The sequence below is a fragment of the Thunnus maccoyii genome, chromosome 10 (genome assembly GCF_910596095.1).
Source record: "Thunnus maccoyii chromosome 10, fThuMac1.1, whole genome shotgun sequence".
In the NCBI taxonomy this organism is placed as follows: Eukaryota; Metazoa; Chordata; class Actinopteri; order Scombriformes; family Scombridae; genus Thunnus; species Thunnus maccoyii.
In genome coordinates, this window is record NC_056542.1 from 15,586,708 (window position 1) to 15,613,834 (window position 27,127).

Below are 27,127 nucleotides of genomic sequence, written 5' to 3' on the forward strand. Positions count from 1 at the left end.
TCCAGAATCTATAAATATGCAAATATTGTTCATTTCAAAAGTTTTAGCTGCTGGACACAAGATGTACTTCATGGTAAAGTTTGATTCTCAGTGTTTGTGCACTGCAGGCTTCCACATCAAATATATGCAGGATACTCATTCATCCCATGATCATGGCCATCAATCCAGACATAAACTATACTATAACATATTTTATATATTTTTAATGTAAATTTCTATTTTATATTATTTATGACTACTTGATTATTGTGTGTATTTTTAAATGTTATGCACCACAAGACTAACCATTTAATCCTCCACTCACCAACATAAATGACCAAAGCACAAAATATGTGGGATACTCCTCTGTTCTCCCACACTCAAGTGAGAGCCTGATGAAATCTGTAAATCTATTAAACCATTCTTCAGTCCAGGCTTTAAAAGCAACCATCTTACAACACAATAATCCCTCTAAACATGTTTATAATTCTTCTTAGTTTCCACAAACTGGTGTTAACTTGGAGACCATGCTCATTTCTGTAAACCTATGTTGTAGGACAATAAAGAAAACCTTTAGTTGTATATAACAGATTTTTGGTGGAGGGGAACTTTAAACCCAACAGAGAAGACAGACACAAATCTGTTAAATTTTCTTCTTTTTATTTAAGGCTGTGACTGAAATGTTACAGAGAAATATAGCTACAAGTGAGTCAAAGATTTGTCTTTCCTCCAAAAACAAAAAATATGGATTTGGGAGCTCTCCATATGAACACAATAACTCGTATAATGTTGTAACGTTACTCAGGTATCTTTTCAGGTTGACTGTAAATGTGTTAGCACAACAGAAGTGCAGCCGTTCTTCACTGATGGGGTGGGCTTTTATTATCTGCTTGACTCAAACAGGGGTTATTATCAGTGTACATGGGGGGTTTCATCACAAAACTTCAATCCTAACATAATCTGACACCATTTCTCATCATCACATAAAGCCTCAGGTAAGTGATTTACATCACACAGTGCAATCTGTCAGGTTGTATTCAATAATAGATAACAAAATATCTGACAGAAAACCCTTCCACCAAAGAGATGAACACTGATGCAGGCACACACACATACCGCCCTACACATAACACATACACACTCTGATCTGTCACACATTCTCACGCGCACACACGTCCACACAGGTTTATTGTTCCTCTTTTTCTATGTTCAAGTCTCTTGATTAACTCTGTTTCAGCCCCAGCTGAAGCGAGCCAGTCAGCAGGAAGGTGTGGCTGGCTGTGAGGCTGTGGGTCTGGGGGCTTGTAGGAAGGGGTGGGGTGGGGAAGGGGACTGACTGAAACTAGGAGCTCGACTGGCAGGTTTCAGTCATCTGTGCTATCCAACACGCTCTGACTGAGAGCAAGATCCCAGTAGTGTTCTGTGCCGTGTTTCTTGAAGTGTTCCCTGGCCATGCTCTCGGTGGGGCACTGCTTGAACTTCATCTCCCCAAAACTACGTTCTTTAGCTGTGCCCTGGAGAACCGAGAGGAATTATTAGACTTGAATGAGGTCGCAGACAAAAAAAAATAATCCAAATAAATGTTAATATATTTAAGTAACAACATGACCGTGCAGATACTCACCTCCCAAATCAACCAACACTTGTTGTTCCTCTTTGTATCATCATCACCATCTGGATCTAATAGAAAATCAATAGTAAGGAGTTTAGTATCCATGAAATAAGCACCAAGATAAACTAGCAAAAAAAGAATCAAGTGTCAAGTCACTCTTACCGTCTCTTTTAGAGTTATGTTCCTCCCATTTGACTCTGTGCATCATCAGCCTCTTGAACTTTTTCTGGGATTTGGGGCCTAAAATAAGAGGAAGAAATTCAGATACAGCATACTTTTGAAAGACTTTGATTGTCCAACCATATATTTTTTTTTTTTATCAAGGGCTAATAAAGAAGCCAAACATGGTAGAACTTAATTCCCTTAAAGGACCAGTGTGTAATATTTAGTGGCATCTAGCGGAACAGACATGGCAGAAATAAATAACAGTCATAAGTATGTTTTAATCAGTGTATCATCACCTAAAAATAAGAATCTTTGTGTTTTTGTTACTTTAGAATGAATCCTTTATATCTACATGGGGAGTGGGTCCTCTTCCACAGAGGCTGCCATGATGCACAGCCATGTTTCTACAGTAGCCCAGAACTGACAAACCAAACACTGGCTCTAGAGAGGGCCTTTCAGGATTTTTGCCGGTTTCATGACCACTGTAGGTTCTCCTACATGCTTGGAAGGGAAGTGTGAGGGGAGGTGTATTCCTTTGGTTGCGATCTGCAACCTCACCACTAGATGCCGTTAAATCTTACACACTAGTCCTTTAAAATTAATATAAAGACTTGTAAAGGTGCAAATATTAAGTATTAATTACATTACTATATTTAAATATAAGGGGCAGCGGTGGCCTAAAGGTTAGAGAAGCTAGCTCTCCAATATCCTGGACCACAGATATTTTTCTCCTCACAGCAAATGTTTATTACAACTCACGTCATTAAAAAAAAAAGGTATCAACTGTGGTATATGAAAGCTAAAATTTGATTTTATTGCAAGAACTAACAGGCTAGAATTAGCAACAATGCGGATGCGACAGTAAGCTTGAGAATCATTTTCCTATACACATGTCAGTTTTATCCTTACCTCCCTCCACCACAACAAGGTTGACATCTTTGTGGAGAACTACTGTGCCAGTCAGGTACAGCTGGTTGGCATTAGCCTCCACTTTAAACTTCTTAGCAGGATTTTGCAGGTTACGGATCCTGTATGGGGATGGTACGGTGCTTAAATTAGACACAATTCCAAGGTGCTACACACACATATAATACAGTACATTTGAACTACAGTATGTGCTCTCTCCCTACAAATACACACCTGTACACTGCGATAGAAACACCATTAGTGAGGTCTTCTTTTAACTTCTTGACCTTCTTCTCTTTCCTCTGCTCTGCTGTGAGCTTGCGAGCTGCATTAGCCTCCTCATGAGCCCTGCAGGGAGGGGGACACAATTAGAAAGACTGTTAAGAAAGCTTTTCCATGGATAATCATTCAATATGTTCTATGGGAAAATTCATAATGGTGCAAGCAGTGTAGAGGTTAAATGTGTTACTAACTTCTGTCTCTTGGCCATCTGCGCTCTGACGTGGGCCTCTACTTTTGTAGGGTCCTGAACCGCCTCCGTTCCCAACACTCTCATCAGGTTGGAGATGCGTACTGAGAAAATTCAAGCAAACATTAGCTATGTTCTGTTTGATCTTGCATTGCAGTAATTTGGAGTAACAGTTATTTGTGTGCATGGCTACCTTTTGGTTCTGGTGGAGGCATCAGTCCGAGACGGACCTTTTCTTGCATTTCTTTTTGGCCTTCCCGGCGTGTCTGTCTTCTCAGTTTCTTCTGTTCTTTCTTTGTCAGGTATACACCCAGCGTTACTGGCTTATCTGTGTCAACTGAGGGTAAAAACACAAATATGGTAATCATTCCAGCAAATTTTTATGGTAGTAATGAAAGAAATACCATTATTGTTACATTATAACACGATTTGAACGACCAAAACAGATTTCAATGGAAATTTGAACATCTACAATTCCATGACAAAGGGACAACTCCATCTGCTAAGAAAGACTGTGAGACAATTTAAAGCTCTGGAAAAGCTACTGATTAGAGATTGTTGTGTCAACAAATTGGCTCAGGACTTAGGCCCTATTCACATCTCGCATTAACATGTATCTTCAGTGATCCAATCACAAGTGGACACCTCTAAGGCTAGATGTGCTGTTCTTCCTCATAGTACTTTCTGTAACTAAGCAACCAACCAAAGAGTAGACAATCTGCTTCCTGTTAACACCGGCACACGTATGTCCAGTGTACGTGAATGGTCATGTGATATGCGAGATTATTTCTGAACGGAGGTCGTTTTCGTTTTAAAATGAAAACATTTTAACGTAGTGAACGTAGTCTAAGTGCATCAGTTCACACCTGACATTAGAATGCGTACCCTCATTCATCTCGAGTCACCACTTGTGATCGGACCTCACTCTCTCACTCTATATGCAAATAAACATGTACATCATTTCACTTTGCAGTAGAGACTCTTAAACTGAGCTGAAATGAAACGAGTACACATAAATTAGGTAAATAAACATAGTCTCTACTGCGTTTTGCTGTCATTTATGGTCAAGCTAGGTTTCTTCTCTTCGAGTGTGTATTTCTTCGAGGGCAGGGCTTAGCCCCTCTGGCTCCACACACAAAATGGAGCAAAGGAGAGACAGACAACGACAACTACTGGGGGGGGGGGGGGGGGGGGGGGGGGGGGGGGGTGTTAATGCCATCTGTCAGTGGATCAGTGGATCACCAGCTTCCTGACAGGCAGGTGAGGCTGGGAGATGTCACTTCTGGTATACAGTCAGCTTTGGTGCTCCCCAGGGATGTGTCCCCTCCCCACTGCTCTTCTCCAGCTGTTAAACTCCTTCAGTTTACAGACGACACTACAGTAATCGGACTCATCAAAGATGGCGATGAGTCTGCATATCAGCTGGAGGTTGAACAGCTAGTGCTCTGGTGCAGTCAGGACAACTTGTAGCTGAACACGCTAAAGACTGTGGAGATGACAATGGACTTTAGGAGATACCCCTCAGCACTGCTCCCCCTCACAATATCCAACAGCCCTGTGTCAACTGTGGAGACCTTCAAGTTTCTGGGAACTACCAATTCCCAAGACCAGAAGTGGGAGACCAACATCAACTCCATCCTCCAAAAGGCCCAGCAGAGAATGTACTCTCTGTGGCAACTGGGGAAATATAGCCTGCCGCAGGAGCTGTTGAGCCGGCTCTACACACGTGCACATCAATCACAGTCTGGTTCAGAGCAGCCAAAAAACAGGACAGGAACAGACTGCAGTGAACAGTCAGGACAGCAGAAAAAAAAAAAAAAAATCACTGGCGCCCACCCGCCAGGACATGTACTCTTCAGGAAACAGGCAGGGAAAATCATTACAGATTCCTCACACCCTGGACACAACGTTTCTCAACTCCCCCTCTCCAGCAGGCGCTACCGAACCCTGTATACCATAACTACCAGACACAAGAGCAGTTTCTTTCCTCATAAATAGCTGACCAGTATCATCTGCTACGCCATAACTACCCATGTCTTCAGACAGTTATTACACCCTGCTTCACATCTACAAATACTCATACATAATCACAATTTCATTCCTATATGTGATGCACATTATTGTTATTTGCACTACCACACATGCACTAACACTGTATGTATATTGTTTGTTTTTTATATAATCTGTATATTTCTTGTGTATTGTCTGTAAATAATATGTACACTCACTGTATATTTTCGGTTTGCTTGAGAGACAGCAATAGCCGGAACCAAATTCCTTGTGTGCGTTAACATACTTTGCCAATAAAACTGATTCTGATTTATTAAGCATGCACAGCTGGTATCCAACACACCATGAAATGAGACTACCTGTGCACTATATGTAAATGCTATATTTCATTTCTGTAGACTGTTTCACTGCCTGATGGTAGCTTTTTGTAAGCATACTTCTACCTCCTAAAGAAAATACTTTTGGGAGAGAAATATTTTTAAAACAAACCTACTTCTGAAGCAATTTTAACAACGAGCAGACAATTTATTAGACCTTATATACGCTTACCTGGAGGGCTAATTTGAGCAGGATGTTCTACCAGGTTGGTCACACCAAAGAGCACCAAATCTTCAAATTTTGTTTCTGGAGTTCTTCATAGGATAAAAAAAACAACATGTCAGATAACTACAATCAGTTTATCAAAGTCCATTCAGAAAAACTGTAGTTTCTTACATTTCTACGTTGGTGGGCAGGATGTAAGAATCCCACCACTCGATGCTGGGCACCTCGAATTCTCCAATCTCCTTCTTAGGGGCAATCAGGGCCAGTTTGGTGGATGCCTGGATTCCTGTCTTCTTAGCTGCCTGGGCAATCTCACACTGTAACCTATCCAACTGGGCCTGATTGACAAAAAAAAAAAAAAAAAATCAACAATGCAGGAGGAACAAAAAACAATTTGCTGTGAATCATCCAACAACCAGGTTGAGACAAGCACCGACACAAAACTTTTATGGGTTATATCCAACCTTAGTTCTAATTCTTTGAGCAATCTTCTCAAATCGCCCCTGTTCGTGGAATTTGAAGCTCTTGCGAGGGCGCTGAGATGCTGCTAAAGACAGACGTTGGTCAAAGTAAGAAGTGGACTCCAAGTCCTCCCCTGGTTTCTCCTTCAGCTGCTGTCGGAACTGCTCTCTCTTTACTGCTCGAATGTTGGCTACACAGAGAGAGAGGAAAATAAAGCAGTGAACATAAAAACAAGGAGATAAGATTGTTTGTGTGCGTGTACGTACTGTGCATGTATTAAATCACTGAATACATACCTTTTAGTGTGGGCATGCGGTGTGTGAGTTCAACCTCTTTGCCACTGGCATCCACAGTTCTTCCTTTGTCATCCAGAATAAGAGGTGTAGGCTTATTCACCTCCTTGACTTCCACTTTCCTGTAGAGGCACACACATAAAAAGCAGTACATTTTCACACTGCTGCAATTATTTCATTTTTGATCTCATGTCTTCAGATTTTAAAAAGACATTACTCACGGTGGAGCAATTCCCATGGCATGCAGGTTAGCTAGTGCCACTAGGTTGTGAGGCCCAGTGTTCCCCAGGGCTCCGAGGATCCCAGGTTTCATGGACAACTGGGACTGGATGCGAGCCTGTAGCTCAGCAGCCTTGCGAGCCTTCTCGATAGCATCATTCATGAAGCTAGCAGCCTGGGAGGGAGCGATAGATGAGCCACCACTTGCAGCTGCAGAAGCGGGAGTGCCAAGAAGCCGCGACGCTGGAGGGGCGTCCATCTGCGACTGTTGTAACCGCTAATGTCAGGAAGAAGTAAGAGTGGTGTCATTTGAATGGACTGTCTGAAATTATTGATATTTGGTATTCTGTATGAACAATCCTAAACATTAAAAAAAAAGTTATCTTATTACTGGTGCAGCAGGGACTGAAGAGGCAAAGCTCAGCTGTTTCTTCCTCTCTTCTATCTGTCTTGTGGCTGCTTCCATCATCTGTTTGATCTAATAATACAGAAAACTGGTTAGTAAATGCATAATAAAAACCTTAATTCTTATTGATAAAGTAAGCACACAGTACACATGTACTGCACTCATGAGAAGGCGGGTTATCTTGTACCTGCATTTTGGTGAGCATGCCAGGGCTCTCTGGAGGTCCAGGTATGACCTCAGGCTCCTCCACCTCCTCAAAACGAGGGACCCGTTTCCGCTTTGCAGCTGTCCCATCTCCTGAGTCCAGACTCTCTTGCACTGCAACTGTTTCAGCCTCATCACCGAACACATCCTGAGACCAACCAGCAAAAACAGAAGAAATATATTACATCATTACTATGCCAAACATGCGTGTTTGCACTTAGTATAATAATATAATTAAATGATTATCTAATATGATTTTCAGCATTTGTCAATTATCTCCACACTAGTTTTGTGTAGTAATCTGACTAATTAAATACATGCATTAAAGACATTGTATTGTTGACTTTACCTGATCACTTGTGTGTGTGTGTGTGTGTGTGTGTGTGTGTGTGTGTGTATGTGTGTGTGTATTTAGTCACTGTAATCTATGGTCAATAAATGGATAAGCTTTAAAATGATGATGAATAACAAAGATCCAGTTGTTTAACTGTTTACCTTCAGTTCCCTCTTGCGATTCTTTTCTCCAGCTCCTTTGTTGCCACGAGCACTGCGGCTCTCCTCCAGAGCTTCAAAAAGACGTTCCACAAAACCTCCAGCTGACTCGTCAAGGAAGGGACGCAGTTGGTCTGAAGGGAAACAAGCATCAAATAATCCAATACTCCATTAATCATTGCCGCAATAAAATAATCTCTTAATCTCATTACATGCACATTGCTTTTACATGCACAGAAATAATATGATCACTGTCATTCAGATTCAGCTGATATTTACATGTTTCACACCAACCTGACTTCTGGCAATAACATGAGCAATGTCATTTTGGAAGTCAGTGCCTGACATTTGGGTTTGTGTCCAGAGGGATGTGCAATAGACAACAAGCAATCACACTGTCAACAAGTTCTATTACTTGCAGCATTAAATGTAGCATGAACAGCCCTTTGCTCTTGTGCACAGACATTATTTCCCCCGATTATGTCTGATCTAATAACTAAAATTGTGTTAAGAGGATCAAGTAAATGTGAAAAGACATATAAAAGATTTAGTTAACACATGCAAGTGTCCCTGATCTATTTAATCAAGTCTGTGGTGTGCCTACAGTATTAAAATCATTGGTAAAAGTGATAATTTACCCAAGCAAATTACACAACTTCTTTTAAAAGGTTGTACCTAAAGTTTAGATACCAAATAGTGACTGCAATCTTTATCTTTGGCTCTACAGCCAAGAGAAGAACATGTATAATTTCTGTTTAGCAGTGTTCCTATTGATAAAATTAAACATGGGGAAGGAAGCGAACACATTTGCCAGTGGCCACATGAGCCATGTAATCTTATATTTACATTTTGTCATTTGACAGACGCTTTCATCCAAAGCAACTTACAAGGAAGGTCAGACAATCAATCCAGTCTTATATCAAATCTTGATGTATCACGATACAAAACACTATGTTTCAACTGTGCAAAAGAAAGTTACCTATGGTCTTCCTTTTGTCGAGTCCTTTTCCGACACAGTGCAAAGCTGCAGTAACCACAGTGGGCTCTGAGAAACCCAGCACCTTCTTCACAGTGCGCTCCACCCATGGCCTCAACTCCTCCACCTCCCGCTTAGGAAGAGACATCCTCTGATCTGCAGGACAGCAAGCAATTTATTACATATTCATCAATGCATACATTTGTTTTTTGGATGATTATTCTGGTTTTATTTGTCCTTGTTTGTCTGTTGGTTTGATTGAGTGTGATCTGTTATTGCATGTGTTTTAACCAGTCTTGCCATCTTACCCCTTTTCCCCTTAGAGAACCACAATAAAATTTTATCTTTATTGTGTTGAGTGACTACAGTTTTGTATGTACCTTCTTTACTGTCAAATAAATCTGTCTGTCTGTCTACTGAACCGGATGATCACTATCACAGTGTTTCCTCTATATTCATTTAGCAGCGGTGTGCCATCACAGCAAGAACATTACCACTACTGCAAGAGATAATGTTAAATCAACATTAAGACTGTAACTTAGCCTTAATGTTATCTAAAACTAAAGTGTAGTCCAGATCCTTTAGAAGCAGTGATTATATAATGATTAAAACATTTTTAACACTAGACCCTCAACTTTAAACATAAGTTAGACCCAAATACTTAGTCAGATATGGGAGAAAACTAGAATTATTACCCAGAGCACCACATCTGTATTAAAATTACAGAGGAATCACTGCTATCACCTACATAGTTCATGATCACAACAGCCTCGGTCAGTCATTCAAGCCGTGTTAGCTTCAGCTGCACAAAAACAAACCAGCTACTTACTCTCTCTCTCTGTCACACAGACACAGTCAGTCCAAAACCTGCCGGTGTTTGTCAAAATGGCAGATTTTTTGTTACACTGGTTAACACATTTGCTAACCAGAGGTAACGTATGAGGTAAAATCCAATCACATCCGCCAAAACTCCCGGGTCGCATGCTAACTAACGTTAGCACACATCTAGTGAGCGAGCTACCAACAATAGCGAATAACTGCGTCGTTAAACTTACAAACCTGCAGATTCTCTTTTTATCCGATGTCAGATCACTTACGGTGCAGAAGTCATACCGAAAAAATCCAAGTTAGAAAAGCGTTAAACACTCTAACCGCTTAGTTTTCTCTTACCTGTGTGAAACTTTTCTGTTTTAGTCGCGCCGTTCACACGACGTTTCTGTACCAAGACCCGGAAGAGGAAGTAAACGCTTCGCTTCTTCTTTGCAGTCAGACTGCGCAGTTTCTGCCCTTTGTTTCCACTTAGCTGCAATGAGAGGAACTGCACTGTTTGTCTCTCCCTCAAGGTAACGCTTGTCTTTGAAAACTATGATGAAAAGTCAGGTTTATAGACAGGTCAGCTATATTTAGAGGTTAATATTTGTACTAAGGTTAGTATTTGTTCATCCCATATATACAAACGGGTGACAAATTAAAGGAAAAACCAACATTTGGTTTTGGGCCACCATGTGCCACCGCAACAGCTCCAACGTGCTTTGACACTGATTCTACAAGTCTCTGAACTCTACTGGAGGGATGAACACCATTATTACAAAAGGTATTCTCTCTTTTGGTGTTTCAATGATGGTGGTGGAGAGCGCTGGCCAACACGTTGGACATAGGAGTTCAAGTGAGTTGAGATCTGGTGACTGCGAAGGCCATAGCGTGTAATTCGCATCATTTTCATACTCATCAAACCATTCAGTGACCCCTCGTGCCCTGTGAATTGGGGCATTGTCATCCTGGAAGACACCATTCCCATCAGGGTTGAAATGTTTCATCATAGGAAAAAGGGGATAAGTGGACCCAAAACACGACAGCAAATGCCCCCCACAGCATAACAGAGCCACCGGATTCTCTCACTGTAGGGGTCAAATATTCAGGCGTGTACCGTTTTTTCCTTTAATTTGTCACCCATCTGTATATTTCTTATTATTTGTTACCAGTAGTTTGTATTGTCTTGCCCGGAGCATGATATTTTTGAAAGGCTGATGAAGGGTCTTTCCTGATTTTACTTGACTTAAGTTTTGCATTTTATACAGTAGATCATAGTATCTTAATTTGTCGTCTAAGAGACATCATAGGAGTTGCAGACACTGCTCTCGAGTGGTTCATCTCTTACATCTCAAACAGTTTACAGTTACTTTTCTTCACATCATCTTCTGCCCCTATGAACTGTGGAGTACCTCAAGGCTATGTCCTAGGTCCCCTTTTATTCTGTATCTATATGCCTCCACTTGGCAGAATAATACACAATCATAAGATTTCTTTTCATTGCTATGCAGATGACACACAACTTCATGTGTCTGTAAAACCAGGTTCCACCAGCAGTCTGACTTCCTTAAAGAACTGTCTAATGGATATCAAATGTTGGACGTCTAATAACTTCCTCCAACTCAATGAAGAAAAATCTGAAATAATCCTATTCAGGCCATTAAACACATCAGATTTTAATGATACAGTTGTTAACCTGCCCCCTCTGTTAAGCCTAGTGCCAGAAATTTAAGAATTATCTTAGATTCCAATTTAAATTTTGATGTTACATTTTTTGATCATGTCAATAAGGTAGTTCAATCCAGTTTTATCAACTTCGAAGAAGGAGGAAAAAGTTATTCATGCTTTCATTTTCTCAATAATTGATTACTTTAATTCACTCTTAACCTTCCTGAATGATGAAGCACACTCACACCCTCAAGTTATACAGAATGCTACAGCCAGACTGTTAACTGGAACAAACAAAACAGATCACATAACCCATGTTTTAGCCTTTTTTTCATTGGCTTCCAGTTCATTTCAGAATTGACTTTAAGGTTTTCCTCACTACTTTTAAAGCACTATATGGTCTGGCTCCAGCATACATTTGTGACCTTTTGTGCCCCTATTTACTTGCATGCAACCTCAGATCTTACAACAAAACTCTGCTAACAGTCCCGAAGATCTAGACTTAAAACTAAAGGAGACTATGCTTTTACTCTCTGGAACAGTCTTCCTGTTGAAATTCTTCTTGTGACCCCACTGACTTCCTTTAAATCACTATTAAAAATTCATTTTTCCTTTTGTGCATTAACTTTAAATTTACTCTATTTTCTTTGTATTGTTTTGCTTTGTGCTTTTTTTGGTGTGTGTGAAGTAAATAATTGGAAAGTGCCATACAAATAAAGGTTATTATAAGAACATTGATAATTTAAAAAATAGTTTTTACAGTGGTATACTGTTTAGCTTTATTGTAGAATTGGGTATAATAGTCGGTGCTTTCCTTTTATGCTAACGCCAAATAAAGCTAGTGCAAAATGTTGTCATGTAAAAAAAGAGGGACAAAAAAGTTATTAAGTATTTTTTAAAACACTGTAAAACTTAAAAAATCTAACTAGAAAACAAGTCTCAATCAGTTGTTGCCCTCTTTGATAACCAGCGGTGGAAGAATTCACATTAAGTATTCAGATCTTTCACCACCTAACTAACTAATTTACTGTTCCTTTTCTGAAATATAAAAGTATAACGCAGCATAAAAAGAAAATACTAAAATAAAGTATAAGTACCTCTAAATTGTATTTAATTACAGCACTTGAGTAAGTTTACTTTCCGCCACTGCAGGTGTTAACACAGCAACTTTACTGTAACTGCATCAGAGGAGTGGGCTATAAATGTCAACAAAGTTAAAGAAAATAATTACAAGTCCTTGAAACACATACAGAAATGTCCAAAGTCAAGAATAAACTTCCATGCTCAAGTGTAAAAACAGGGAGGGGAGTGAAAAAAAAAACAATAACACATAATATTCCGTAAAAGATAAGTTGTGTCATTTCAAATGTAAAAAAAAATACAGTTAAAATATGCTTTTTAAGCAAGATTCAAATTGCACGTCTTATATGTTTTTGATTGAAATTGAAAGAAATGACCATGTTGGTCTGAGGCAACATTTATCCATAATCAAATCTCAGTAGGAAAACATTTGATGCATCATATTTCCATTTTTTGTATTTTTCATGGCCATGAGGCCTGGACCTTCTACTCTTTCCTCAGCTTTGATTAATTTATTAAGACGTTGAATTTTGTCACAGCCAGCCAAAGCTGTTCATGCTGAATGACTATATTTGGCATTACAAAGCCTCTATAGTACAGCACAAGGAGCTGATGTGAATCAATAATTATGATTTCTGTTTATTTGCTTCTAATTATTAATAATGTCAAATTAATCACCCTAATCTTTTTGTGTTCTTTAAAAGTTGTCAGCAAACAGTCTTTGTTTGGACTGTATCACATAATGATATATTGAATTAATTTCAGTTCAGTTTATAAAGCCCAATGGTCCATTAAATAGAAAATGGAAAGATAAGATACAAGATAGGTCTGATTACTTTCTTTTTCCAGTTGCCTCCCCAAAAGGAATGGCTCAGGTCTTTGTTTACATGTTAAAACTACAACTTACCCCCTATCTCATTTTATCAGTACTCAGTCTAGAGTCAAACATTGCTTAACTATTGCTCAACTAACCATTTAAACTAGCCATGAACCCATTGCCCTGGTAAATACATTATCAGGTGATCTCCATTTCCTTCCACTGTAGTCCCACCCCTTCATTTTTTTCTCTATCCTTGCATGATGTGGGTCAACTGAGTGCATTTGTAGTAGTGTGAGCATGAATGCAGTAGTGAGCCTGAGGCTACACCAGTCTGCCACATCTCCTCCTCTCTTTACAATGGTTTCACTCACAGTGCTAACTTTGTCCATGATCATCCAGTGTTGGTATATGCTGTATACAGGATATTAGGGTATCCTGGGTGCTATTAGATCAGAGCTCAATTAAAGCTTTTACATCGTTTGTAGTACTAAACATATCCCCCAACAGCCCAATCAGTACTATTTGATGAGAGTTTGGTATCTAAAAAGACGTGTGAAAGCTCACACAAAACATCTCATTGAAACCACAAAATAATAGGAGGAAATTTGAGACTTACATTGTATGTTTGTTTTTGGGGTTTTTTCAATGCTGAAATGTGAGATTTTTCCACCACCACAAGGCCCTTTGTGTGTAGAAACAGTACTTTGAATAAAGTTCACTCAGTGACCTTTCTGGTGCAGTGCAGAATCAAAACACCATAAGGAAACAGACTAAGAGTTGTACACGTACACATCTACATGATCTATTTTCATTATGTGAGAAAAGAGTGAAAAATGTCAATTCACAATTTCACAGTTTCCTAGAGCCCAAAGGGACAATTAGTCAAGACGACAGTCATAGTGACAAGCAGTTAGTCCTTTAATTGATTTGTTGATTGACAGAAAATTAATTTGCAATGATTTTGATAACTGATTTATTGTTTAAGTGATTTTTTTAAAGCAAAAACAGAACAATCACTTGTTCCAACTTCTCAAATGGGAATATTTCTTTTTCTTCTTTTGCTCTTTGTCCTACATGATGGTAAACTGAATATATTTGGGATTTGGACTGTTGGTTGGAGACATTTTAAGTCGTCACCATGGGCATTTTTGTAAAGGGCATCTTTTTGCTATTTGCTGAAATTGTATAGAGCAAACAATTAAACATTTAATCAAGAAAATAATCAATAGATTAAAAAATAATGAAAATAATTGTTAGTCTCAGCCCTTGTTATATATCTTCAGATTGATTTTTATGTTCTATCGACAGTCCAGAACACAAAAATATTTACAATTTACAATGATACGAAAAAAAAGTAGCAAATTTTCACATTTACAAGGGTTGAATCAGAGTGTTTGGTATTTTTGCTGTCTTAAATGAAAACAATCGAAATTAGTGTAGATTCATTTTCAGTTGATTGACCAATCACTTCAGCACTATATGAAACAGTAATTAAAAGATTGACCTATAAATCTGGTCAGTCTGTCCGCTAATTCATACTGTGATTTCGACCTCAATTTTGGTCAAACACCCTGGTTAAATGTCTATATAACATTTACAGGAGTGCCTCTTTAATGTGGTTTTAATCAAATGATCAATGTGCAAGTAAACAACACACACACACACACTCATTCACTCACATTTGCCCATCCACCACCCGTGATCAACCTGAATTCCTCGTTGGCACCTCACATGTGCTGTCTGCTCCCCCCCCACCCCCCTCCCACCCCTCCTCACTCACTAGCCAACTCTATTATGTAATGACACCTCAGCACATAATATGACAATACCACAGATATTTCTATACAGCTACACACAGAAAAACAAAACAAAACACACACACAAGCTCAAACAGACACTCGCGCGCACACACACACGCTCACATGGACACACACACAAGCTATTACTCACACTGGCAAACACAGCGCATAAAACAAGCGTAATACAGCATCATGGGGTCGTGTAGAGAGAGCTGTATGAATTATTCTATTATATTACTGGAATGCCAAGTATTTAGTCTGCAGCTAATCCTCGTCCAATATCGGCAATGCACACATTGTTGAGACTTTCACAAGTATTTCTTTCATTTCCCACAATTTTCTTAACATAATAAAACATAACATGATGTCAGCTGTTATTAATGTGCATTACTGCTTTGCTATAAATATTACATAAGTGTATAATTTATTACTTCAGTAAAGATATTTCCTTACGTTCCTTCACACAGCTTTTTGATTCATCAAGTGTGTGGTTATGGTATATTTCATCATGCTGACCCAGTTTTATTTCATTGTATCTGACAGGGGCCGTAAATCATCTTGGAAGACACTATCTCAGGGGACTCTGCTGTCTTTACTTCACACATGGGCTGCTCGGACCTCAGCGCGGGTGCACGTGTGTGTACTAAATCCCAAGTCGTCTACTGAGAGTGTAAGCTTTTATCGCTCACTTTTTTTTCTCTCATTCATAACCTCTATTTGTTTGCAAACTCTGCCTTCTTTACACACCTTTCTTTATTCTGTCCTCAGTATAATCTACACGGTGTTTCCCTTTCACTCATTGTACTTCAATAAAGGTTGGAGCTAGATTGGATTAGCCGGAGGGATGATTTGTTAAACTCTTGTGAGATTTGTACGTCTTGTGTTTCCTCGTGTGTCCATAACCCTAACCCCTAACCCCTAACCCCTAACCCCTAACCCTAACCCTAACCCTTAGCGCACTCGCGATTGATTAGTCCAACCTAACATGTACCTTGAATAATTCAGAAGGTGTGTAGGATTGCGTCATCGTGAGCAAGGCTCCCAAGAACACATCCAGGCCAAAGAAACTGATGAGGATGTTATTTGCCTGTAGCTGGGCTGTGCCCCAAATATCACACACAATGTCATGAGATACACGTGCGTCCTTGAAAATGTAGTCCTGCTATCTATGCCTTTACTGTGTCCCCTATTGGTGACATCATGGTGATGGGGACCACAGATGGTTGGCATAGCAGCTTCTTCAACCTCACACACACACACACACACACACCAAGGCCCGTCATCTCTGTAAGCTCCAGCAAGGCAGAAATGACTGCGAAGTAGCTCTGATTTCCATTGCAGGGCTGGCCCCTGTGCAATTTTAATGAGCATCAAGGCTGTTTTGGGACTAGTCGGCACTAAAACCCCCTGAGGACTTTGGGTGAGTAAGAGCATGTGTATGCGTGTGTGAGTGTGCTCCTACCATCTCTTTATGTTTGTGTGTGCATGTGAGGCCGTGTGTGCAGTTGTAAAGTCACAAGAGTGGCTTCACCTCACGTGAGTTTTACTGGAGTGCAGCGGATGAATTATGGGGGAGGGGATTTTAGAATAAGTGAATAAGCACCTCATTGTGCCATTCTTCCGCATTACGCTGTCTCACATGCAGAAGAAGCGGACAGACACCCTTAAATCATTAACTTGTTCAAACCAATAAAGGGATGCGGGACCACAATTTAAACCTACACAACAAGGGATAAGAGGAGCAGTAAGTTCATTATGTACAATCCTATTGATGCACGGACACACATGCTCAATTAATCCAACACATGCTTTTGGATTCTCAGAGAAGTGAAAACAACTGAACACATAAATGATGTTTTTCCCTCAACCATCTGCTGAGTATTTGTTATAATATAAACTATTACAAAATACAGCATGCTAAATTGGCTGTATTGTAGTGTGGGGGTTAAACTTTTTTAAAACCAAATTGTAAATTGTCTGAAGTGAGGTCAGGTCTCCTCCCTGTGCCCTCCATACATCCTCTTCCCGTCCTTTTCCTCTTGCCCCTAGTTTCCTTCTTCCAGAGGAGAAAGGGGGGAGTAGTGGCAGGAGGGAGGGAGTTGGAGGGCAAGGGCTTCTCTGCTAAAAACTGCATGGATACAAGGGGGGGCCAAGAGGGAGGCAGGGAGGCAAAGGGGAGGAGGGAGGGAGGGCGGTCTCTGTTGTTGTAATGTAGCACAGTCAGTGTGTCAGAGACAGGCCCATCACAAAATCAGCCAGTCAGTGTGTCAGAGCGTGCGGTGGGGGAGTGGCACACGTGTGTGTGTGTGTGTATCTCTGTTTATGAGTCTGGGTAAGTTTGTGTTTGTGTGTGTGCGTGTGTGTTCGTGTGTGTACGTGCGCCATGGCTGATTTCATCCTGTCTGAGCAGGGAGAAATCAAACCACACCCTCTTAAAATTTGCCACTCTCGTGCCCATGTGCAGGCAGTATCTATCCATGGATGTGATGCTGGAGTGGAGAGAAAATGGTTTCAGCCTTGTTGTGTCAAGAACAAGAGCTAAATTATAAGTAAATATATGAGATTAAATCTGCAACTAAAAATTATTTTAATGATTAGTTTGACAATTATTTTCTCGATTAATTGATTAATCATTTCGTTTATAAAATGTCAGAATTAGTGAATTTACCTAAACTCAAGATAATGTCTACAAATATTCTCTTTTGTCTGAGCAACATTCCCAAATCCAAAATATTCAGATTGATATTATATGATATAAAACAAAGAAAAGCAAATCCTCACATTGGAGAAGCTGGAACCAGAAAATGTTATTGCTTAAAAAATAGATTTTTGATTATCAGAATAGTTGCTGATTTTCTTTACTTTTTAATTGTAGCTCTATATGAAAATATTTTATTACTAATACTACACAACCTGAGTTTCACAAATGATTCATATTTTGATGTAAAAAATAACATTAGTTACATAATATTATTAACTAGAGTGTGTTTTTGAGTTTTAAGTTATCAGCAATTTTTAGTTTTTCTTTTATCATGTTGCAAAGATATAAAGTCACTTTTTATATTTTCTACACAAAATACGTCACTGGCAACAGTCCTTTTTTTAAAAATAGTTTTCTTACAGAAGGTGTTGTGAGTGATCAGTACGAGATTAACTTTTGATTTTCACCCTGATTTTTTTTTTTTCAGAGGGACTGAAATTACCTTGCCAGCCCTTGTTTGACTGTCACACAGGGGCACTTTACCATTAGGCAAGATAGGCAACTGCCTGGAGCCCCCAACTAAAAGGGCCCTAAACAGCTATAGATTTATTATGTTTAGATATGAAAATATTGAATTACGTCATTATTCTTACTCATTGTACACCAAAATAACTAACAAATGGCTCCCAATGCACTTAAAAAATATGCAACTGTATACTACTTCTAATTTAGGGGAAAACATTGAACCACTACATTCATCTGACAGATAAATGTCACTGGTTTCGTTGTAGATTCAGATTTTACTCACAAAATATAAAAAATAAAATATGATGTTCTATTATTGATTAATCTAGCATTATATTGTAGTACATTGGACTTTAACAGTATTTTTACTGTGCGGTATTAATAGTTTTACTTTAAGAAATAGGTTTTGACTACTTCTTCTACCACTGCAAATACTAACACTCCCAGTTAGAGAAAGAGTGAAAATACAGCAAGACAGAGTTTGCCTAGGGCCCCCAAAATAAGTAAATCCGCCCCTGACTACACAAGTGTTTGCACTCTGTAGTAGCAGCTGGTTGGAGGATCAGCCAGCCCCCCCACTACTGCCAGTCAGATTATCGTGGCTGTAGTCTCGCAGCCTGCCACCCCTCCTTCCCTTCATCACCCGCCCCCCCCGACAACCACCCACACACGCACACTTCAAATGTACAGTCTCTAAATCTGCACCCCATCGAGTCACACATCTGTTTAGTGAGAGCTTCTGTCCAAAAACACATCGGTCGCATCACATTACGACTAAAAAGAAAACCTAAAACAAAAATATGCAAATAATAAAAAATCAAAAAAATCAAAACATGAGGACAAACACACGCCAACAGTTCAGCTTTCAAAAATGTGTCATTTATTAAAAGATTTTTTTTTTCCTTTTTGTATCATTACTGAAAAAGTAGCCAGAAGAGTAATATCATGTAAAGATGGATGTGAGAGAAAGACTTTAGAGTTTAGTTTAGAAAGAAAACATACTAACGGGATTGAGGGAGATGAAGGAGAGAGAGGGCAAGGGCAGACGAATGCAGTGGAGTGGGGGAGGGGACGCAAGGGTGCGGGTGCGGGGGCGGGGGTAGGGGGGGGGACTCATGGCTGTATTATAAGAGCTCTTATGATACGTCCATGGGGGAACTACAGTCAGCTTTTACGATGTAAGAAGAAGAAGAAAAAGAAGGCAGCTAAAATAAACAAGACATTATTCTCTCTGACCAATCAGCAGTGGTCGCTGCAGTAGAAAACATACATGGAAAAAAAAAAAAAGGACATAAACAATGAAAAATAAGTGCAATTGGTTTCTCTGTCATACCACAACCGTATAAAAACAGGAGTGATGTGGAAGACACCCCCAGCCTCTGATGAAGAGTCAGCGTCTGGCACATCGTACCGCCACATTTGAAGACGGGATGGAGCAGGACGACATGACTCTAGCGTCTGTGACCGAGGGTTTGTACACTCCCTGCTCCAGAAAACATGGGCAGTAACCTGGAGGCTGCCAGCGGCTCTGTGTTCACATGTGGTGCTTTTTTTCCTTTTTTTTTTTTTTGGAGGAGTCTGGTACACATATACTCAACAGAAGATACTGTGTCTCCCCTCTCTGTTAATGTAAATAATGTATGATCTACTCATACCAATTTAAAAATATTTTAGTCTAAATATTTACAATACTTTTGCAATATAGGTAAATCCAATCACATTGCTAACACCCCTCCTACATTTATAAGAATATTGTGAGCAGATTTCAAATAAAGAGAGAGAGAGAGCCTCCTATTAAAACATCTAAATTAGAATCAGAATAACAATAGCAGCAGTAGAGGGTGGTGCAAATAAAGATTTCCTCCCTTACATTTATATGTTCTGATTTTTTTCAAGTTTTTTCAAGAGCACCAGCGATAAGTGCAGTTCATTCTGTCCCTCTATTGATCAGAACCAAGAGAAAAGCCTCCAGAGAGGGCTACACTTTTCATACTTCAGCAGAAAGAGTAGCCGCTGCTTGTTGGTGTGTGTAAAAGTTAGAGATGTGATTAACTGTAGGTGTCAGAATAGTAGAGTTGGATGCTGGTTGTTAAGCAGTAGATAGTTGGTGATACTGTTGTTGTTGTTGTTGTTGTTGCTGTGTGTAACTTCAGAAGTAAAATGAAAATGACTACATGTAGGCTTTCATGGTTGAAAGTGTACTGGTTTTGTGAGATGCGAGCAAAACAATCAAAACGCAGTATGAATGCACTGAAAGCACCAAAATGCTTTTCTGAACACATCCTATTTGGTAAAAAGGCACAGTAGTCCACTAGTCCAATCATAAGATTTCACTTCCTTCAGTTTTTTTTTTTTCTCTCCTCATGACAGCAATTAAAAACCACTAACAAAATGTCAATAGCATCTTCCCAATCGCCTCAAAAAAGAAAATGTAGGCCAAACTATGCAAGCGCACAGCAGGCGATACTCAGCTGCCCAATAAATAAATACAAACAATAAATAAATGCAGTGTCAGATCAACACATGAATAAATTAACTGTGGGACTCGAGTCATGTGTCTTTGAGTGGTCCTTGTTTTTCCTCAGGCTGGTCTTTAAAAAAAGTCTTTCTTGGATTTTTCATGATTCCTTTTCAGTTTGTCGTGTGTGGACCAGGCAGAAACATCTGTGTCCAACAGCGCGACTAGAAAACTTATGTGACCTCTGATCGCCGTGATGTCACTCCTCTCAATGCTTTGCCACAGATCTGCCAGCCAAGTGCCCCAACAGTTCTTGGATTACATTCGCGAGTTGATGACGTCATTTCTTTTTCCACAGTCTCCAATGACTCTAACACACCACACGTACAGTATAATGCTGCGTTCTGTACACATCACTAGCTACAAGATTTTCAATGACTTTTTGTCACTTCTCCTCTTCAAGCCAGATGCTTCAATTCTATCTACAAGTGAACGTAAGCTCAAACATGTCTCCTGCTGTAAGACTAGAATCAAATTCAGCTCACCCTGCACTCTGGATTGAACCCTAACTAGAGTTGCCTCATCACAGCTTTCATTCTGAATATTGACATGAATTCGTCTATTCAACCTTCAAGTTAGATGTCTGCTGAAACATCTCTGATTGCTTTCATGCTGAGGAGAAATTATTATTTTCTCCTATCATTCTTGAAAATCTCTCCTATTGGTCATTAACCTGTAAATAGCCTTCAAGTTTCAGGTGTTCTTTCATATACTCCCTCAACCACTACCACTTTTATACACGTTTAGATTATAACAGAATTGTGATTATCAACACATATTTAATTCATACAAACACATTATATCCTGTTTGAAATAACTGTTGTAACTGTGTTCTTGATGAGTGGTTGCGTGCGATCTATCATTCGTCTTCAGCCTCTAAGCACCTATAATTCCTTCCTCCCTTCTTCTCTTTAATGCATTTATAATCATCAGCCTCTTCCCTTCTTGCTCTCACTGCAGCTTTCAGCCTGGTGGTGTAACAAAGCGAGGCTGCCGGCTCTTTGCTTCTTGGATGCATCAGGTCTCTAAGGGGGTGGGGCACACCCTGGGCAAAGGCTTAAGTGTGACATGAGGAGATTGGCTTTGACCCTGGCAGGTCACGATGGTCTCACTCTCACACTGTTGTCCAGCAACAGGCTGGCTTTGGCACTGGATTGGCTTCTTTAGATTTCTGGGTTGCTTGTAAGGTGTGGTAGAAGAGATGGAGCTGTCTTGCGTAGCCGGACTGCCCCTCCTGCTGGGTGGGAGGACGGCGGTGACAAGCTGGTTTTCGCTGGTACCTGCCGCTGTTGTGCCCTCGTGTGAGGCGCACGCCTTCCGTGGGGACAGGATGGGGGCGACGTGCACCCACGTCAGGCTGGGCTCAGAGCTTTGACCTGCTTTATACGGCTTTGATAGCTTGCCCGGTTCCTCGCCGTCACTGTCCTTTCCCTTTGCGTCCTCGTTTCGCTGACTGTCACCGGCCACATCTGGTGAATTTTGGTTTGCATCAGATGTCAGTGATGGAGGAGGAGGAGGAGGCGGAGGAGGAGGGTGGTCCCTTTCATCATCATCTTGCTTACCCCTCCTCTCTTCTGCACTGATGCGAGGACACTTGAGAAGCACAGGGGAAGGTGTAGGGGAGTCCGTACCTGTCCAGCTGAGTCTGCGTTTCTGGAAAACGAGCAGGAGAGTAATTTGCCAGTGAATAAAAGAACTCAATTTGCTGTGCCGGTGATGTTGGGGAGGGGGGAGGGGGGAGGGGGGTGTTTGTGTGCGCACATGTAAGCTCTTGCACACACGGGAATTTGTATATTCTCACCTTGACGGGAATATGTAACTGATCCCTGTGCTTGTGCGGCGGGGTGGAGCTGGTATTGTCTTGGAGGGAGCGTGCAGGGGACGTGGCGACGCTGGAGGCTGCAGAGACGGGTTGAGTCAGGATATGAGGAAACCAAAGCTTCAGCATCATCTCCACCTGGAGGAGAGTGTTCAAGTACTTCTCCCTACAAAATATAAAAAGGGCAAATAGGGAGACACATTAAAGTTAGGAGCATATGGCTATGCTATTATGCTACAGCATAGGAAAACATCTGGATGTTTATGGTCCTACATGTAGATGTAGATAAAAAATTTCCCCTGAAGCTCGGTGCTTCTCTGCACCGCTGAATGCTGTAACTCTACCTAGCCCAAGGCCTGTTCAATAAAACATGAAACAGGAGATGAGGCTTGAAATGGAAAACTATCTCCCTGGTCCTGTCTTCTTATAACTACAATTTAAAAAGAGGGAGGTGGTGTCTAATAATGCAGGGGTTAAGATGAGAATAACAGAAGGGCAGCGTAGATGACATCTTACCCGCTGTTGGGTCTCTGTAAAATGCCCACGATCCTCTGGATTCGGTCCATGGCAACGCTCTGCTGGAAACTACTCAAACCTGTCAATCAAGAACATAATCCTCCAGTCAGCATTTGCACCAGTCACGGTAGATGCATGCACATGTCGACATACACAGTCTCTCTCTCAGACACACATGTGCACCCACCACTTTCACTTTCACACGTATCCATGAACTCTGGTGAGCTGATGAGTCAGCTGCAAGACTGTCGCTTCACACATGCTGCACTTTGGACTACATCAATGAGCTGCATCAATACAGACTGCGGCACAAAGGAAACTCTCTGTTTCCAAAGGATTGAGGCCACTCAGATCATATAAACCAGTGTTCAGCATCTACAACTTTAGCTACCAGTCTGCACACATGCTCGTCTGTAGGCAGTGATGTAAGGATGCTTACCACGGTCGAATCGGCCCCTCTTCAGTCCATTCAGCAGCTCTAGCAGGGGCCGGACAAAACCCTGTAGCTCAGCACACTGAAAGAGGAAGAGGGAGAGAAGATAGATTACTATTGGGTTTGAGTTAGGCCTTCCTGTCTGAATCAGTTGCTGAGTTTTCGTCTACCCACTTTTCTTAAGAATCGCTCCGTCACCTCTTTTCTCATCACTCTTTTTCTGCGCTCTCCATCCGAAACTTCCCTTACCTTTTGAGCAAACAGCAGGTCTCCCTGGGACTTCGGGATCTGGCCGGTGGGATCCGTCTCGTCCAACCTGATGTGAGCTGCCTTGCCGCCGCTCCTCGAACTGTACTCCTCTTCCTCTTTGTCGGTGAAGCCGTCGCATGCCCACTGGGACCCTGGGCTCTCCGATCCTCCGTCCCCATTGGACGCGACCCCGCCCGTTCCTCCGATGCTGACGGAGGAGGAGCTGTCTGTCAAGAAGACGTCTGTGTCATCCTCCGCCTGCTCCGAGTCGCTGAACAGGAGGCTGTCGCTGGAGCTCAGGGAGTCGAAGGAGGGCTGGGAGGAAGTGCTACCCTGGGACTGCATCGCTGTGGGAGGGGGGGGTTGCAGAAATTCAGCATTAGAACAGAAATATATTAAATTATCCAACGCTTAGATCAATTTTTAGACATAAAAAATAAAGGCTCGGCTGACAACTCAAAAGCAGTGTGATCTAAGTTGTTACTCGAGTGAGAGGCAGGGCCAAACGGAGACAGATTCATCGCAAAAAACTGCTTTTCCATTTGGCAATTTTTCCTATCTCTCTCCCAAAAATAATAACCCAAATTACTCAAAATGGTGGGTATACCAGTGCCCTAGTTTAACATGGTGCAGAGTGGGACTGGGGGTAGGCAGTAGGCACACAATGGTAGTGCATGTCTGGCTCCCATTGAGGAGATTGGAGACTGGAGAGGAGTAAAATGTGAGGGGGATGGGAGCTTGTAGAGTAGTGGAATCAGAATAGGCAGTCTCTCTCCCTCGCTCTCTCTCTTTCACTGCCTCCGGTGCTCTCTGTAGCCCCTCCTCTCTGTCTCTGGCTTGCCCCCCTACACCACCCCCCCTTTGACACACACACACACACACACACACACACACACACACACACACACACACACACACACACACACACACACACACACACACACACACACACACACGAACCTCTCTCTTTCCTCTCCGGCTGCATTTCTGTATGCCTCTCATCTCTCTCTGCTCTCCCTTCAGCTCATCCTGTTCGTTCTGCACACAAGCCTGGTGCTCCTCTTCCTTTCCTCTACCACAGACCAACCCTCCTCCTCCTCCTCCTCTTCCTCTCTTACTCACATTTTACATTTTGTATCTCCGGCCATGTGCCTTTCTCTCATCTCTCTTTCCCTTTCTTTCTCTTTCTCTCTGTGTAATCTCTGAGTTGCTGCTGCTCTCTGATCCCACTATCACAGAGGGGGAAATAAGAAGGGTCACAGGAATACACACAACTTGTAAAAACACAGCTTTTTAAAAAATTTTTTTTTTAACCAATATCACAAATAAAGTCAACACAGACAAAAGGAGAGTGGTACAGATTTTTGCAGTGTGCCCACACAGACGCCAAAAAGCAAGAATTAAACCCTCAGTTTCAGGAATGAATAAAGATTTCAACAAACCGGTTCAGCTTTTACAACAAGCAAAATCTCTCGCCATTCGTATCTGGCTTCCTTTCAGTCTGGTTATTTCCTCTTAAAACCTAAATAATACCAATTTTACAGGCACCTCAGTCCACTAAAATAGTGGAAAAACACTATAATCCCATTTGGTCCTTATTCCTATTTTTTTTCCACGCCCTCTTTGATTTGGTTCATAGCCCCTTAGTGGATGGGATGGGGATGGGGATGGGGATGAAGAGGTGCATATGTTGGCATAGTCTGCACAGGTAGGACCATGCGGCTGCGTCTCAGGTGTTGGCTGCCGTTCTGCGCTACCACGACGCCCACAGCAACACATTACACAGCGATAATACATACAAAATTTATTGTACATTCACAACAAAGCACTTAAAATAACATAAATTTATCTGAGTGGCATGACAACATGAGCAAATATAAGCGGAAACATGATTTAGCAGCGAGTTAGTCTGGCGATATGAAAGCACACCATTACTTGGGAAGGATCAGCTACATAAAATCAGCTGGGACTAAGCCATATTAGAAATAAATCAGCTTTTGGTTATAATAAATTGTGCCGGGGGCACATACAGGATGTAGCGGGACAGGAAATTCCTTCAGGCTAGCCTGCCAACTTCGGGAAACGTTTAGCCCACCAAACAAACAAAAAAAGAAACCGTTAGAGGAAATACTCACCGTCAGTGCTGTGTGATAAAAACAGAAGCTGCCACAAACTGCCGTTAACGTCTCTATCTCCTACTTTGATACGACAGATCCGTCAGTACACACTCCGTAGCTGGAGCAGCATCGGGGCACCCAGCCTCAGCTCTCTCTCTCGTCCTCTCACACACACGCACACACACACACCGCCCGGCCGTTCATCGGTTTGTGTCTTTGCTGGCTCTTTCTCTCGGCAGTTTACGAGCGTCAACATGTGCGCGGATCCACGTGCCCACGTTTTACGCGCATTCTATTGGCTGCCGGCCCGGCGGCGGCTCACGCCATTGGCTGACCCTTCCAGCCAGTGATTGCTTTACTAGACGTTGATTGGACGGCGGCCCGGGCACTCAAGGTCCTGCCCACTCATGTGTCGCCCGTGTGTATGGTGTCGGGCAGGACTGCTCTACTACTGCGAGCGGGTGTAAACACAGGCACGCATTACGGCGTCGACCCCCTAGAGATGCACATATATGCAATATGTTCTGAGTATCTGATGCACACAATATATATTTATGTATTTAACGTTGCACCCCCCCCCTCCCCCCCTCATACATACACACCGCCCAACCCACCCACCCACACACAAGCACACGCACACCCAAAACATAAAATCTCACGCGCACCGCGTGAACGCCCCGCAAATAAGAAACCTTATGCAACCCCGTTCCCCGGTCATACTGATTGGAGGCAATGAAATATATGCGCGCAGAACTAACGAACACAATCACAAGCATACATGATTTTTTTGTAGGTGATCATCTTGTTAACTCCGACCTGTCAACAGAAAAATTATTTATATCTAATCAGAGGAGAGAAGCATTTTATTTTGAGGGAAATAAATTAGTCTTGATTGTGCGTTTGTGAGATCAGTCCAGGCACAAATCACTCCTCATCTGTTCTGTTCACACCTATTGATATCACAGACTTGACAGTAACCAGAGTCCAGAGAAATAAATAATAATTCAAAGATGCTCATAATGTCGATTGGCCAGCATGCAAAGACCCAACATTAAGTTGATGACTGACCAGCATAGTTCAACCACACCTTACCACACAGACCGTGTCATTATCACCATGGTACATTATAATGGAAGGGAGCACTCTTATGTGAATTTGAACAGAGTACATAGTCAGTCTCCAGGCAACATCAATAACCCCTTATTTGATTCAATGACACAATTCAACTTTGACCACCAAATACTCCTCCGTGGCTCCCGTCCTCTTCCAGCCTCTCTATTAAGGCTCTTCAAGGATAAAGTCAGTCATTAAAAGACATTTGCCTTTTGCTTGACGA

At 41.4% G+C, this 27,127-nt stretch overlaps 3 protein-coding genes across 8 annotated transcripts in view; 1 reads left to right on the plus strand and 2 right to left on the minus strand.

Annotated features, from left to right (window-relative positions):
• Positions 1 to 622: 622 nt before the first annotated feature.
• On the minus strand, positions 623 to 9,995 carry prpf3 (PRP3 pre-mRNA processing factor 3 homolog (yeast)). 2 transcript variants are annotated; one of them, XM_042423551.1, is made up of 17 exons: positions 9,907 to 9,995; positions 8,740 to 8,892; positions 7,764 to 7,894; positions 7,252 to 7,416; positions 7,050 to 7,136; positions 6,661 to 6,935; positions 6,443 to 6,561; positions 6,149 to 6,336; positions 5,856 to 6,022; positions 5,691 to 5,773; positions 3,325 to 3,468; positions 3,136 to 3,235; positions 2,897 to 3,010; positions 2,666 to 2,784; positions 1,754 to 1,831; positions 1,604 to 1,659; positions 623 to 1,493 (listed from the first exon to the last, which is right to left on the minus strand). In XM_042423551.1, exons 2-17 carry the CDS (start codon positions 8,882 to 8,884, stop codon positions 1,344 to 1,346), a joined length of 2,121 nt encoding a protein of 706 aa, XP_042279485.1. In that variant the 5' UTR covers positions 8,885 to 8,892; positions 9,907 to 9,995; the 3' UTR covers positions 623 to 1,343. The 2 variants fall into 2 exon arrangements, with proteins under 2 accessions (XP_042279485.1, XP_042279487.1); XM_042423553.1 differs by lacking the exon at positions 9,907 to 9,995 and adding an exon at positions 9,796 to 9,878.
• The window catches only part of ca14 (carbonic anhydrase XIV), a 40,450-nt gene continuing 23,316 nt past the window's right edge, over positions 9,994 to 27,127 (plus strand). Inside the window, exons 1-3 of one of the 3 annotated variants that reach the window (XM_042423561.1) lie at positions 9,994 to 10,079; positions 15,457 to 15,583; positions 16,255 to 16,333. The gene's annotated coding sequence lies outside the window, so the exon portion shown is untranslated. Of the gene's footprint in view, positions 10,080 to 15,456; positions 15,584 to 16,254; positions 16,334 to 24,927; positions 25,383 to 27,127 lie in introns of those variants that run through there. The other 2 variants (XM_042423560.1, XM_042423563.1) reach the window with 2 other exon arrangements.
• On the minus strand, positions 20,455 to 26,065 carry LOC121905354. 3 transcript variants are annotated; one of them, XM_042423558.1, is made up of 6 exons: positions 25,810 to 26,065; positions 23,675 to 24,021; positions 23,432 to 23,507; positions 22,993 to 23,071; positions 22,459 to 22,642; positions 20,455 to 22,310 (listed from the first exon to the last, which is right to left on the minus strand). In XM_042423558.1, exons 2-6 carry the CDS (start codon positions 24,017 to 24,019, stop codon positions 21,675 to 21,677), a joined length of 1,320 nt encoding a protein of 439 aa, XP_042279492.1. In that variant the 5' UTR covers positions 24,020 to 24,021; positions 25,810 to 26,065; the 3' UTR covers positions 20,455 to 21,674. The 3 variants fall into 3 exon arrangements, with proteins under 3 accessions (XP_042279492.1, XP_042279493.1, XP_042279491.1); XM_042423559.1 differs by lacking the exon at positions 25,810 to 26,065 and adding an exon at positions 24,797 to 24,819; XM_042423557.1 differs by lacking the exon at positions 25,810 to 26,065 and adding an exon at positions 24,635 to 24,786.

What these genes read in the sequence shown, in the direction of transcription:
- LOC121905354 (XM_042423557.1), bottom strand. Translation starts at nt 24,659, where the DNA reads ATGCAGCCGGAGAGGAAAGAGAGAG. An exon ending in GAGGGGCCGATTCGACCGTG is followed by an intron (nt 23,072 to 23,431) that starts GTAAGCATCCTT and finishes CTTGATTGACAG; the next exon opens with GTTTGAGTAGTTTCCAGCAG. An exon ending in AGTTACATATTCCCGTCAAG is followed by an intron (nt 22,311 to 22,458) that starts GTGAGAATATAC and finishes CTCGTTTTCCAG; the next exon opens with AAACGCAGACTCAGCTGGAC.
- prpf3 (XM_042423551.1), bottom strand. Translation starts at nt 8,884, where the DNA reads ATGTCTCTTCCTAAGCGGGAGGTGGAGGAGTTGAGGCCATGGGTGGAG. An exon ending in ATCGCAAGAGGGAACTGAAG is followed by an intron (nt 7,417 to 7,763) that starts GTAAACAGTTAA and finishes GGTTGGTCTCAG; the next exon opens with GATGTGTTCGGTGATGAGGC. An exon ending in CCTTGTTGTGGTGGAGGGAG is followed by an intron (nt 1,832 to 2,665) that starts GTAAGGATAAAA and finishes CTCTTATTTTAG; the next exon opens with GCCCCAAATCCCAGAAAAAG.